Source organism: Eupeodes corollae, chromosome 1 (assembly GCF_945859685.1).
Source record: "Eupeodes corollae chromosome 1, idEupCoro1.1, whole genome shotgun sequence".
NCBI lineage: Eukaryota > Metazoa > Arthropoda > Insecta > Diptera > Syrphidae > Eupeodes > Eupeodes corollae.
In genome coordinates this window covers 255,446,128-255,461,528 of record NC_079147.1, presented here as the reverse complement: position 1 = coordinate 255,461,528, position 15,401 = coordinate 255,446,128, and the positions used below count along the sequence as shown (strand labels likewise).

General features: G+C 33.7%; 3 protein-coding genes across 4 annotated transcripts in view; 2 read left to right on the top strand and 1 right to left on the bottom strand.

The window, feature by feature from the left end:
* The window catches only part of LOC129943527 (probable cytochrome P450 6g2), a 144,594-nt gene that overhangs the window by 97,904 nt on the left and 31,289 nt on the right, over positions 1-15,401 (top strand). The window lies entirely within an intron of this gene.
* Positions 1,890-2,719, top strand: LOC129949936 (putative nuclease HARBI1). The gene is made up of 4 exons (XM_056061676.1): positions 1,890-2,254; positions 2,314-2,449; positions 2,504-2,652; positions 2,716-2,719. The coding sequence occupies exons 1-4, from the start codon at positions 1,890-1,892 to the stop codon at positions 2,717-2,719; spliced, it is 654 nt and encodes a 217-aa protein (XP_055917651.1).
* LOC129943529 (uncharacterized) lies at positions 2,614-4,802 on the bottom strand. Of its 2 annotated transcripts, none has more exons than XM_056053041.1 (4): positions 4,604-4,802; positions 4,347-4,535; positions 4,040-4,249; positions 2,614-2,794 (listed from the first exon to the last, which is right to left on the bottom strand). In XM_056053041.1, the coding sequence occupies exons 1-4, from the start codon at positions 4,619-4,621 to the stop codon at positions 2,741-2,743; spliced, it is 471 nt and encodes a 156-aa protein (XP_055909016.1). In that variant the 5' UTR covers positions 4,622-4,802; the 3' UTR covers positions 2,614-2,740. The 2 variants fall into 2 exon arrangements, with proteins under 2 accessions (XP_055909016.1, XP_055909015.1); XM_056053040.1 differs by lacking the exon at positions 2,614-2,794 and adding an exon at positions 3,477-3,979 and having other exon boundaries at positions 4,604-4,796.

Here is a 15,401-nt window from a genome sequence, read left to right as displayed (position 1 = left end):
CGTGAATATGAATAGCGTATGGAAGCGTTCGAAGTTGAAACTTTTTATGAATTTGATTTGTTTGTTTCTTGGGGAATTATTTTTAGAAATATCTTCATTTTTTTACAAAGATTGTCTTTTTGGTTAAAAAAAATATGGAAGATCAAACTTTTAAATAACTTTTTTAATCTTCAAAGTTTAGTTTTATTCATCAAGTACATGAAAAATAGTTTATTTTGACATTTCTTAAAGGGTTTTTGATTAGTGATGACATTTTGGGATTTTATAGAAACAATTGTATTTGTTAAGTATTTATTTTGAAGTTTTTATATACATTTTAGGATGATTTAAGGAAATGTACGGTAGAAGCTTTTTAATATAGTCTACGAATAAACCCAATCCTTAAAGCAATTGTTCAATGAACTTTTAGAATCTCATTTTCACAAAAATTTCGTCTATTTGGGTGTTATTTTTTTATTATTATTCTGACAGATTTTCTTTCAGGAAAGTCCACTATCGACCAAATATTGTGACTACGGCAGATCTTGGAAAAAACCCAGGAGCTTCAAATCGAGACCCACAATCTCTTTATCGATTTTAAAGCCGCGTATGACAGCATCTATAAGGAAGAGCTCGATCGAGCAATGTCTAGTTTTGGCATCCCTGTCAAACTTATCCGTTTGTGCAGAATGACGATGGAGAATGCACGCTGCTCTATCAAGGTCGGAAAAGATCTTACCGATGCATTTGATGTCAAAAAAGGTTTTAGACAAGGCGATGCACTGTCATGCGACTTCTTCAACATCGTTCTGGAAAGAATTGTGCAAAACTCAACCGTCAACACTAGAGGCACAATCTTCCAAAGGTCCATCCAATTACTCGGATACGCAGATGACATAATTGGAAGATCAAAGTGTGATGTCAGTGGAGCGTTTTTAAGCATTACGACGGAAGCGAAGAAGTTGGGGTTAGTGGTCAATGAGGGCAAGACCAAGTATATGCTATCATCAAAAAAGGACCTTGAACAACGACGTCTGGGACAAAACGTCACCATGGACAGCTATAACTTTGAGGTAGTAAAGGACTTTGTCTACCTAGGCACCGCTATTAATACAGACAACGACACCAGCGCTGAAATCAAACGAAGAATAACTCTTGCAAATCGCTGCTTCTTTGGACTTAGAAGGCAATTGAGAAGTAAAGTGCTCTCTCGAGCATGTAAAATCACCATCTATAAGACACTCATCATCCCGGTCCTCAATTATGGCGCTGAGGCCTGGACCCTGTCAAAGAAAGATGAGAGCGTCTTAGGATGCTTCGAGAGAAAAATTCTTCGGGCGATTTTTGGTCCCGTACGCATAGATGGAGAATGGAGGAGAAGATATAACGGCGAACTGTTCGGGCTGTACAGCGACACTGACCTAGTTAGCAGAATTAAAGTCCATCGGCTTAGATGGCTAGGTCATGTAGAGCGGATGGACATCAACGCTCCAGCACGGAAAGTCTTCGAATCCAATCCCGAGGGACGGCGCAGTAGAGGAAGACCGCTACTCTGGTGGCGTACCCAGGTGGGAGAGGACCTCAACCAACTTGGCGTGCGAAACTGTACCTATGTTCTGTAACTAAGGCGATAACTTTTCGCATCGTTAAAAAATGAAACAACTCATTCCTCAGTTATCACCTCTGGAAAAAATCGGGGTTCTGTAATTGAACGCGATAAGTTCAATTTCCAAACTATTCTGACTGGAATATCAATTGGAAGGCGATAAGTTGAACTGTCAATCTTCTGTCAAATAAAAAAAGAAAGTTTTAAAATAATTGATATTGAGTAAAAGTAAAAAGAAATATTAATATACAAAATATATCTACTATGTTTGCAATAATTTTATTGTCGGAATGGACGCAACAGAATGCGTATACACAGGCGAAGACTTCGGGATAATACTAACCCATTTGAAATGCCAGAAGAGCGATTTCGGGAGTTGTACCGACTTAGTCGGGATGCAGCGCTCATTCTCGTTGAAGAAATGCGTCCACATATGAGGCAGGGACAGAGGACAACCTTTATCCCCATCCCTGTTCGTATCTGTGCGGCACTGCTTTTTTTTGCGTCTGGGTCCTACCAAAGGGACGTTGGACACGACTTTTCAGCAGCAATGAGCCGAACTATGGTGTCCCGCATTGTAGCCGAAGTATCCAAAATACTTCAGGACAAGCTAGCGGGCAAGTGGATAAAATTCCCCAGAGAAGAGGAATACGATTCAATAAAGCAAAGGTAAATTTGAAAAATATTTTTGAACTTATTATTATCATACATATGTAAATTATTATTAGATTTTTCAATGAGACCGGATTTCCCGGAGTTATTGGGGCTGTTGACTGCACCCATGTGAGGATCCAAAAACCAAACATTGAAATCGAAGCATGCTACCTCAACAGAAAAGGATACCACTCGAAGAACGTCCAGTTGGTAAATATATTCTTAAGAACTTAAAATCTTAGTTTTAATGAAAATTGCTTTTAGGTATGTGACTACAATCTGAGAATTCTAAGTGTGATAGCAAAGTTTGGAGGATCCTCACATGATTCCTATACATGGGATGGATCTCAAGTAAATTCTTTGCTTGAACGACGCTATGAAGCTTGTGAACCGGGGGAACACAGCTCTTGGCTGTTAGGTAAGCAATTATGTTTCACAAGGCGTTTGCACTTCAATTTTAAATCTTTTTTATGTAGGTGATTCTGGCTATCCACTTCGCCCTTATCTCATGACACCATACCGCTCTTCTTCTGCTGTTGATGAGAGATCGTACAACTTCATTCATGCAAGAACACGCAACTGTGTCGAAAGGCTCAACGGAGTTTTAAAATCTGTGTTCCGGTGCCTTAAATTGGGATTATGCTATTCTCCGCCAGCAGCAGGAAGAATAATTAATGCATGCTGTATGCTGCATAACTTCCGATTAAGGCACGGCCTTTTAGAAGAGGAAAATTTTCAAGACGAAAATGATGCTGGAGATGAAAGCTCTTTCCACGAAAATGCTTCAGCCCATCTACGAGCAGCCACGGTGATTCGAGACCGCATCAAACGAAATTTTAATTAATTTGTCTAAAAATATTACTAAAAAATTTAAATAAATAAAAAAAACAAATTATAAAAAATCATCATTGATTTCGTATTATTTTCTCTTCAAGTTCTTGTAAGTTTTTGATATGTAAATGTCATTTTAAAACCAATCGATTCTTTTGGATAATTCAAACGTTTCTGAGTCTTAATTAAGATCCTATTCGTGGTACTAAAATCCATTTTCGATTCAAGCAGAAATTACAAAAAAAATTCATATAGGAATAGTTTCGTCAGTTCGTATACAATCCTTGAGCATGAGGAAACTATTTTCATATGATGTTTTTTTGAAATATTTGTTGAAATTAAAAATTGTTTTTGAAATTCAGCATAACACTTAATAAGTGACTCAGAAGCTTTTGAATTATCCAAATCGAGCAAATACTTTTCGAGTGACATTGAAATTTCACTGAAATTCTGATAAGTTTTAGTTGGAAAATAATGTCACTCGAAAAGTACCAATGTTTTGTTAAGAAATGAAAATCGAAGTGCAAGTCTTTATAAATATATGCTATAGGCTTATTTTTATTTTAACAAAATAATAAAAAACATCCTTAAAAAAAATAAAAATAGTGAATCCAATAAAATAAATAAACTTCATAAAACATACAAACAGTAAAATAAATATGTATACTTAAAAAAACAACAAACAAATCACACGGAGAGAGTTAATTACATATAAAGAGCTAATATTCACTTTTTTTTAAAAAAATCCAGAATTTCCTTGATTATTTTTAAAATTTCGTCGAGCTTTTGTTCGACGGAGCTTTGCATGGCCCTTGCTTCCTCCAAAGCATTTGCATACCCAATATTTTGGGTCTTCTTAACTTTTGGAGGTTTAGGGCCCTCGTCTTCATCTAGTTCAATTTCTAGATTCTATACATAAAAAAATAGATTAGAATTCAATTTAATAAAGAATAATTTGTAGGTATTTACATCGTATTCATTGAGTGCTACTTCTATTCCCAATTCAGGGGTTGAACCATCCCCATCAACGGCATCAATTGTAATGATGGACAAAACTTTCTCATCCATATCACTGAGTGGTCGAGGTCGGTCCATTACGCTCCCACCACCAGTTTTATTCATAAACGCCCTTTGCTCGCTGGCTTGTTTTTTAACGGACGATTTGATGTCTGTCCAGCACTAAAACAAAAATTACAAATTAAAAACTTTGTCCTCGAAACAAGATCAACACCAAATTGGTGCTTACTTTGTTTTTGTATATGTATATTATGTATACCTTTTTCCATTGCTCAACAGCTTTTACGTTAGGTCCTTGAGCATTTAGCTGTGCGCTTAAACTCTCCCACGTCTCGCTGTTATTTTGCCTAGAATTTAGGCTTGAGAATTGGCCTCTTGCAAAGGGCTTGTTTTCGGCCATATATTCTATTAAAGTTGTCTTCTGACCACCGGTAACTCGGGAGGATCTCTAAATTATAAAATTTGAATAAAATAATGTAAAAAATAGAACTTTTTATTATTTATTTATTTGTTCACCTTTTTAGCTTCAGACATTTTATTTAGTTTCTTTCTATTCGCCTGCTTGATGGTAAGTGATAAGTTTTGACATTTGAATCGATGAACTTATCGACTTTCAAAGATACAGAAACCCATTTTATCACATTTTTCCAGTATTTCTATTCCGTTTGTTTCAGTCGATAAAGTTATCGATTGTCAAAAGATACAGAAACCCGATGATGCGATAAATTGATTTTTGTACCGATTCTCACCGTTTCTCGAAGAATTTTATCGATGCGATAGTTACAGAACATGGGTACTGGAGACAGCTAGCTAGGGACCGAGCTGGCTGGAGGCGCATGTTGGTTGAGGCCCAGGTCCACCCCGGACTGTAGCGCCACCTTAAGTAAGTAAGTATGATCTTCTTTCAGTTGTAGCAATTTTAAATACAAAAATTTGGCTACTGCGGATAGTTTTGTTGGGAATTTCTCACTGTACTATACTAAAAAAACGCACTTAATGTCATATATTAATAAATTTAAGAAAACAAATTTATTCGTCGCGAAAAAATTGTAGTTAAAACGAACTGTCAAACATCATTCGCGTTCCACTTTATGTACACTCGCAACGAATAAAATAATCAAGCGCACTTAACCTTAAAAAAAACATTCTTGTTTTGTTTTCGATGGTGAATGGTGTTCGGCTGTTTTCTGGATATTTTTCCAGCAGTCTTATTAAGGAAACATATTCTTTTTCTTGAAATCTTTTTCTTGTTTTGTTTATTAAAAAGGACACCAATAACTTTTTTTTTAACAAATATAGTTTCGACCTCATGTTCTCAATCGTTTGTTTTCAAAACAAAACACAATAATGATGGACAAAAAAAAAAACAATTGTCGAAGTCAAACTTCATTAGCGACGAATTAAAAACTCTCATCTGAAAGAAATGTCAAAATCGACGAATATCCGTTCATTCGTTGGTCGTGCTCATGTGAATACTGCTTAAGACAGTCTAATAGGTCCTGTGGCGTGATGGTTAGTGCGTTTTGGGTCAAACCCTGCCTGTGCCATCTAAAGTTTTTTTTTACCGGGTACTGACTCTTGCGAGAAATTGACAAATTTTCCAAGAGTAATTCTTGTCATAAAAAGTGCTTCCTCAAGCCGTCCGGATTTGGCTTAAAACTGTAAGTCCCCTCTTTCCCTGAAAACAGTGCTCGCACACAGGAATGGTTGAGAGTTGTAAGTCACAAGGCCCTAGTTTTCAATGGACTCTTATGTTATGTTCCGTGTCGAAATGAATCAGATAAGTTGTAGATTTTGCGCCTTACAAATAATAAATTGCTAAGCACGTCTAGGTATTGTTGTGTTTAATTTAGTTTTAATTTGCGAGTTAATTTGCGTGTATACTTATAACCAACATAAACAAGTCTTTTACTAATAAGCCTTCTATTACAATATGTACTACATTCTCGCTCAAAAAGACAGCATTTAATCGACATTAGTAGAACTTGCAAACATAAACAAAACCAAAATATTTGATCAATATTAAATTATACAATATTTAAATTAAAATTATTGAAAGTTCGAAATAATAAATGGTTCGAAATTTTTGAGAGCAAAAATAAGAACAAAACAAATTTTTGAGTAACTATTATTATTATTAATGACTTTTTAAAAAAGGCATAGCAACGAAATTCTGCGGTATCTTCAACAAAATCCACAGCGGAAATTTCATAATCGATCTTAGAAGGTACCTTAGAAGATTTTCCACATCAGGTATCCCTCTGAGATCGATTAAATTGACTTTAATTGGTCCACCTCCTGCTTGTAGTGGCTCCATCGGTCCCTTACTTGTTTCGGCGTTAATTCAAAGCCACTTTGCCTGAATGACTTGACATCATTTAGCTTATAATCTACATATAATATGCGCCAGAGGTCTAGCTGGTTCGACTTGTAGCTTCTTCATTGCCGTCCTCTAATTTGACGATCTGCTCCGTTTTAAATTTTGTTTTTCAGCCATTTCTTAAATGATGGATATTTATTTGAACATAACCACAATTTCATATTAAAAAAAAGTATTATTCGACATCCTTTTTTTATAAAATATTGCCACGAACAATCAGCAGACAACAATCACAACAAATCTCAACTCTTGTGACCTGTAAAGTATTTGTTGGATGGCCTGTCAAAGTGACAGTGCAAACCATGGAGTTTAATTTAAATGTCCGCTTATAGTTGAGTTTCCCAACAATACAATTTAACTGGGTGTTAGCCCTTACCCTAACTATTAAAATATTTATATGTATTGCAATATATTTAAAACCCAGTTAAATATTTAACTGAGCTTTAATTTTGATTATTGGTAAGGCCCTTTGTCTATTAAAAAAATTAATTTATTGATCCAGAACTTTTCCTTAAGTTAAAATTTAGTTTTTCAACAATGAAATTATTATCTACCTAAAGCTGATTGTGGATTTCACAATTCAAAACATAATCGTGCAACTTAATGCTTTCCATTTTCTTTGTATTCCCAACTGTCAGTTTTACTGTCAATGATCAACTCTTACCTCAAATGGTTGATTATAGTCAGAAAATTTGTCTTAGTAACAAAAATGCTAAGTGACAGCTATTACCAAAATGTCAAAAAATTCTAATGATTGCTTTCAATGATAAAAAACAATGATTCATTTTAGAGATAATTCTTGGTCCTGATTCTGAATCTGTACTCCGATTTTATCTTCATGTATTCAAATTCAGAAATACCCATTCTCAGCATTTTATTTTTATATTTTCTTCAATGTATTTCAAAAACTTGAAGTTATAACCTGAAGACAAAGAATTCGTAATAAGGACAAGAAATTAGTTTTATAAAGTTTTGAGCTTTGACGTAAGTTTAATTGGAAATCAATTAAATTTGCCTCATGTCATTTTAAGGGAAGGTAGTGTGATCACAAGTTACACGATTAAACAGCACGTTCAAATGTTAAAACTTTATTCGTGGCCAATTTTGAGACAACGAGTTCAGTAAACAATCAGCCTACATCCGTACGTTCAAGGAACGCAAGGTCGGCCGAGATCATCGCCGTGGTCACTGAAAGTCTACAGCAGAACCCGAAACAGTCTATTCCTCGCCGTGCGCTAGAACTCGGGCTTTCGCACACTTCAACTTAGCTCATTTCGCGTCGGGACTTGAGTCTACACCCGTTTAAGATCCATTAGACCCAGGAGCTCAAAGTTTATGGCCATAAGCAACTCCGTTTGTTCGTGGAATAGGCTTTGAATCGTTTGGAAGAGGACCCCAATTTCGGGCGAGAAATCATCTTTAGTGACTAGGCGCATTTTTGGATGAATGGCTGTGTTAACAAGTAAAATTGCCATATATGGGACGCGACACCAAGCCACCAGGTTATAATGCATCCTCAAAAAATTACAGTTTAGTGTGGATTTTGGGAAGAATTATTTTTGACTGAATTTTTGACTAAACAAATGTTTTTTAAGGTAGGTATAATTTTATTTACTGATCTTATATGCCATAAATCACTTAACAAAAATATCGGCTTGATTACAAACAAAAAAATTATAGCTTAAAAAAAACATTTCAAAATCTGGTTTCAAAGATAATAACGACAATGAATGCGTTAAATCTCAGACAGATAAGGTATCCGGATACCTTTTTGTTAGTGTTTTACGTGTAAAATAACAGCTGGTCAAAATCAGCTATGATGTCATGGAAGGAATCCAAATGTATCCAAGAATTTCTGGGGTATGTAGGTATCTGACAGAACAGCTGATTCAACACATGGTTGAATTTCAAGAAACTTAAAAATTGATTTCAGCTTTTTTGTATTTGCTGGTAAACAAAAAGGTACTAAATGTCAGTTGACGTTTCATATGAGGATGTCTGTTTTAGAAGATACCTGTCTTCATCTGATCGTTCAAGATCGAAACAAAAAACAACTGTTTTTTCTCCAAGTTAAAAGTTCTTTTATTTTGCTGCACTTTGTGCAAGCGATCCTTATAATTTGAAATCGTTAATAAGCAATTCATTTTAGATATCAAGACTGATTTTTTCACATTTTATTGGCTATTTTAGTTGATTTTGCCCCTTAAATGGTTTTAAAAGAAGCGTTGGATATACAAACAGATATATCATGCAACAAAACTTCTTGCGTTGGTCCAGCATTAAGCTAAAACTTTATCTACTGTGAACAAACCAACTCAAAATATTACTGCAAAGCAACTTCTGCTCATTCGGAAATCAGATCGAAATTCTTCCAAACCCTATCTACTACAACTTCATAATAGCCCTCGTTTCTGTTAGGATAGTTTTCTGTTAAACGTAAATCGTTTAAAATTCCCAACTTCGACTTCAAAGCTTAAACGTTTCTCTGTTTTTTGTGAACAGCTGAAAGTTGTTTTTATTTTTTCACAGCTATCCCAATACAGCTATCCAACTCGTTCAACAAGGTATCTTAAAATCCACCTATCCAAGATACCCTACCCAAAACGAGATAAAACGCCGCCAATGATATCATCTGTATCTGACATTTGTCTGAGATCTGAAAATCGTCTGATATTAAGCTGAATACAGAAGTCATCGTTTTCATTTATCATTTATGTATATTGTTTGAAATGCTCTTCTGCAAAAAAATTTTGGAGAATTTATTTATTTTTTCAAAAACAAAAGTCAATAACTTTCTAGTGTTCGAATATAGGAAATTGAATCTTTAAGAACATTAAAATTCCAAGAAAACCTTTTAATGAAATATATACAAAAATTGACCAATGGTTAAATTTCCTAATTTATAATTTCTAGTGCTTTGTTATATTATAATTTAAAACAAGCCTGTTTGTAAATAATAGATAACAACTGTCAAAATTGTTATGTTGTGTTCTTCATCAAAGATGTAAAAAAAGTGACATGTCACTTTTGAATGTTTCAGGATAACTAATTTTGTCATATCATAGTTTTTTCTTTTAAAATAAAATTTGGTTTGAAACTACATCAAATGTTATCAGCTCAATGGAATAAAAAGAATTTTATGGTATCCGTTCATTTACTTCAACGATCAACCTAAAACATAAGCTCGAACAATTTTTTTAGTTTAGTCTTCTTGTATCTTTAAATTTATCATGATTTTTTAAAGCATAGTTGTAAAAATCGATACAAAAAATTATTTCCGCAACAACGAACTATTAAAGTTGAAATGTTTTTACAGTGTACAAACATTTATCTCATGAATTTGATGAATAGCCTTTTTACGCCAAACACAAAACCGAGTTTTCGGCAAAAAGTTTTCGAAAACCCGAAAATTGGTCACACTGACCATTTACACGTTGTCGTTTGGCATTTCAGTTTTTACAACATCCACCGTCAAATATTGTATTGATGCAAAATTTGTAAGTAAAAGTTTAGTAGGTACTTCAATTATTATTTGCGAAAATAAATACCTGAGGGATGGCTGTCCTCCACAACAAAATTAAGGTTCATTTAAATTCAAACCTCTGGTTTGTGTGGTCAGAAATCCAAAATATTGAAGTGAAATATTTCTTTTGACAGCAGTCATCAGATGTTTTGTTTACATTTTACTAAGCGCTGAATGTTTCGAAAGGTTTTTTTGTTTAATTCATCTTAGAATTTCTGCTGGTTTTCGACATGCTATATATAAAACTTGTTGTTTACGAAAATTTGTGGCTTACGAATAATGAATGCGAAAACTTGAGTTTTCGATTTAGTTTTTATGCCCAAAACAATTACTTCGCGAGAACCGGGGTTTGGATTTATAATGCGACAATTTGCAACGAAATGTCACTAAAGAAAAAGGTCGAAGCCAAATAAAAAAAACGAACATAACTTTTTTTAAACGTCTATATTTCTTTAAGGGTAGTTCATAAAAAAATTTGTAAGGCGGAAAATTATACTTTTTCAAAGCATTCACTAATCTACTACCTCAAGTGAATTAAGTGCTCCAATTGAAATGTTGTCAAAAAACGTAGAATTTTTTTGTACAAATAGTAGTTTAGCAAGATTAAATGGCTTTTCGTGGGAATTTCAAAATAGTGGAGGAAAGTTTTTAAACAATTCAGTAAAATATCAAAGCTATTTCAAAAAGTTTATTATTAACTTCCCATAGGAAGTTATTGTAATGGGTCTGATTTGTCAAATTGAAAATTTTGACATTTCTCGACGTTTCAAGGTCCCTAGAGTCGAAATAAAAGATTTTTATAAAGATGTCTGTGCGTGCGTGTGTACGTACGTTCCCGACGTTTTTTCGTCGTCCATAGCTCAAGAACCAGAAGAGATATCGATTTTAAATAAATTTGGTTATACAGATAATAAGGCAGAAAGATGCAGAAGGGCTCTCAAGAATATTGCGTGGGTGGTTTTTTTTAGCATAGCAGTTTGAAAAAAGGTGAGACTTGAAATAAATTTTATATTATATATTGTAACGTCATATCAAAGAAGTATATTTTTTGAAAAAAATCTATTTAACGGTTTTACGACCAAAATATGATTTCATCTCCAAAACAATTTTGTGCAACAAAGAATAATGTTTTTAAAATCTGATAAAATTTTGAGAAAAATCGAATTGATAGTTTTTTTTATAAAAAAATAAAAATCTAAAAAAACATGACTCAAAGTTTGTAAAAATTGAATATCAATTCAAATATCTTTTCAAATACTGGAAATTTAGGCTTCAATCTTATTTTATCTTATAAGAAATATTGTTTTCAACAATCTGAAAAATGTTGAGAAAAATCGAATTGACAGTTTTTTTACAAAAAATAAAAACCTAAATTAATAAAAGTTGGTAAAAATTGATTTTCAACTCAAATATCTTTTCAAAAATTGTAGCTTTTGGCTTCAAACTAATTTTTTCTTATAAGAAATATTGTTTTCAACATTTTGTAAAATTTAAAAAAAATCGAATTGAAAGTTTTTTTTACAAAAAATAAAACTCTAAAAAAAAAACAATACTAAAACTTGGTAAAAATTTACTTACGACTCAAATAGTTTTTCAAAAATTAAAAATATTGTCTTCAAACTTTTTTTATTTCACAGAAAATATTGTTTCTTATATTCAGTAATTTCTGTATAAAAATGCAACAGTCCGTTTTTTCATAAAAAATAAAATCTACAAAAATAGTACGCAAAGTTTTAATTCTTTTACACGAACTGTCACTATTTAGTCGTGTTCAGATGCATTTTTTGATTTTAAAATTGATTTAAAATTTCACATTTTTGAATGTCTGCAAAAGTTGAATAATAATAACTTTGTTTTGAATTGTTTCGCCATAATATTTGACTTAGTTTCTTTAATTGACTTTTGACCACATTATTGTGCAATTGGATTTCGGTAGTATTCGCATAAAAAACATTAGACAAATCGAAACCACGTCAGTCTTAAGGGGGATATAAAGCGATGAAACTTTAAGATGTGTCCACTTGAAAGATTCGAACGTGAACACTGTCAAATATGACAATACCTTAAATATTTTATAATTGACGATGTGGATTTGGAAAATAATTTGAGCAATAAATATATTTTGTGAGTATAGAAATAGAAACTAAAAATAAAAGCTCATGCACGTATGTTCATTAACGTTGAGTCAGTTAAACGTCAAATGTCACTTCAACACCATATCAACTCAACTCTAATTCAAACTCTCAACTCAAATGACAATGATAAATCCGGGTCAAAAAACCTCAAAATGCAAACACTCCAGGTAAGTGCAAAAACTTCAAAAGAATGCAAGGACTTCAAGTAAATGCAAAAAATGCATGAAATCTCAAATGATTGCAATCTTTTCAAGTTCAAGTGATTGATGAGTTAAAATTTAAAGTTCCAATCTCCAGATGAATAAAATGAATGCAATCTTCTTAAAAGATTGCATTCTTTTACAAGCCTGATTACTTCTTAATTTAAAATGTATTTTTTCCATTCCAAATCCCCTTCTTCCCCTTGGTCAATACCCTTTTATTGATGTAGACCATCAAAGCTAAAGCTATTTTCTTTGGATCTTGAATTATTACAAGGTTCCTTAGCTAAAGAACCTTGAGCTTAACTTTCTTTAGATTATTGTTTCTTTCTTTTTTAACGGAAATAATTTCTTTTAAATTTTACCTAATTCTCTCGTCATAACCTTTAATCAGATTCTACTTCCGCTAATAAATCAATTTATTAATTTTCGAGATGCAAATGGCTCTTAAAATAAGAACCTTGTCCCAGAAACAAGTTCACCCTCTTGTAGATTAATACAATTTCTTAAGTAGACTTTATCTACCCTTATTTGCATTGAGTAACCTTGATTCCATTATATAGAGCCCAGCCTTCTGTGTTCCGTTAAAGCCAAACATAAAAATGAGAAACAAGTCCGTACATAGTTCGAGCACCTATCTACCTACCAACATACAAATAAAAAAAGAAAACAATTTGCTTGCTGCTTTTCTAGAGTCGTCGTCGTAGGTATATGGCTTTATGTTGCTGCAATGACGACGACCGACGACGACGACGTCGAATGTCAACTTTATGTTACTCGTTTATTCATAAGCTGTTCACTTTGTATGCTCTTTGAAGACACAAGAACATCCCCTTGTGACCACTAGAAAAGTGAAGAAGTAAAAAAAAGCACACAAAATATTACAGAAAATCCCCTTGAAAGACCTTGCTTTCTTTTTTCTATCCCTTATTTCCTTTGTCTTCATCAACCATCCATCAACAATAAAGGCTAACCACGGTTCGTTCTGCTCTTCTCTTCTTGCCCAGCATTGGCTCTTCAAGCAGTTATTTTCTTTCTATTTAAAAGAAACAACAACAAAAAGTATTCAAAACGAAACACGAGAGGACTGAGGACGAAAAAAGGAGGTCAAAATGTAGAAAAGTTGATCTATAAATAGACACAGACCATCAGTGCAGCGCGCAGACACATACAGCACTACAAGTATACCATCTCAGAATGAGCTCTGCAGAAACTAGTCCAAACCGCAACAACTAGGAAAACTTTTAATAATGCAACCATCACCCCCTTCTTGAAGCCCTCTTTCGCTCCCCTTCCACCCTTCGTGCATACAGTCGATTTAACTGCAGTTTGAGGCATGAGGGTGTTGAAATTCCATGCGCTTTACTCGGATTCATAGATGGCGCCCAACGCGGGCCCACCCACAATTTGCGTGCAGATGAATGAACGACTGTTAGCCCTTCAAATTTACCCACCATCGTCAAACTACCCGCAATCAGCAGATTAAGACTGGAGTCGAATTATCTACCATCAGGATCAACCGACGTAGTGAGGTGAAAGGTAAATCCACATAACTGTTGTGCATCATTTGCTTATACCCCGAAAAACACATACATTTGTATATCTATGTATGTTTTGCACATAAAACAGGATATCTACCGTTAGGATAGGAGCTTACACGCCTGTGCTGACCTTAACCTGTATTCTGTACAAATGTGAGAGGTAAGTTTCACAGAAAATACAACACACAACACGACTGTAAGGAGGTTGGTGTGGTGAATTCACCATTTTATGTACAAATGTACATACCTCTGCGTTCTTTACCTCCTCAACACATTATTGCTGCTGATGCAGCTGCTGGGGCTTGTCTAGGTGCATTTGCGTAGGTTTACTCTCGACTCGATTAAAAAAAAGGAAAAAACAAACATTATTAAGTTGCATGATGTTGCAAGCAACCAACCAACGCCCCAATTTGACCCAAATTTTTAGCTCTCTCATGAATGACCATAACCTGGATTTTTTGTTTTGTCCTAAGAGTGAGTTTTGAAGAACTGTATTTTCTATAGATGTACGTATATTTTTGTTTGTATTGCAGGAGGTATGTTGTTATGGATGACATTGTTTGACGCAGAAATTAAGTTGTTACGGGAAACAACATCCTTGAAAAGTGTGTTTTTGCTTTAAAAGTTCAAAAGAAAGCAATTTATTTTAAAATTATCTAGAAATATGTCAAATGTGTCAAAATCGATAGTTACACTTTTGTTTACCATAAAATAAGCCCATAGATTATGTTGCTGTCAAAACATTGACATTAGAGTTTTACTGTTGCAAATTAAATGACATTGACGCGAAATTGACTTTGTTTTGGGATTCTAACTAGCATCATGGATAAAGGCGGAAGGGTCAATTCAGTAGACGAATTTGAATAGACGACCAAAAAGAAACAGACAAAGTAAAAAAATATTCATTTAAAATAAATTGAATATTTTTGATTTGCGTTTTGACTGAAGTAAGGATTATGACATTTGATTTGGTCAGATTCCAGAAGGATTCATTTTTCATTTGTTTGTATAATTGGTTTGCTGGAAATTCCAAACAACTAAGTAGATATTGGATATTGAAATCGAAATACACCAATGGAAATACTTATTTGTGACATGGTTGCAGAATAGACCTATCAGCTGTCATACTTGCTGTCATCAGAATTAATTGTGATGATAAGAGTTTAAAAGTCTTATAAAAAATACATGTCAAGAGGCGAATTTTGAATAACTTAGCTATAGTATTGGTTACTTAATATGACAATAGACACTGAAGTAGTTGTCAGCTATTGCTATTTGTTCTCAACAACCACACCTGACAGTTTATAACCTCGCCTGTCAATGGCTGTAATGACATTTCTGGCAATATTGTCACATAGAGTTTATATAATATAAAATTTTGCTAAGGGGGTTTCCATGGGTAAAAAAAACAATTCATTTTTTATATTGATCTTCAATTTATTTTGGATATAGAGCTTTGTCTGCAGAAAAAAATATTCAGAGTTATCAAAGGAAGTTGCTGCCCAGGTATCCTTGTGTAAAGAACACTACTTTTC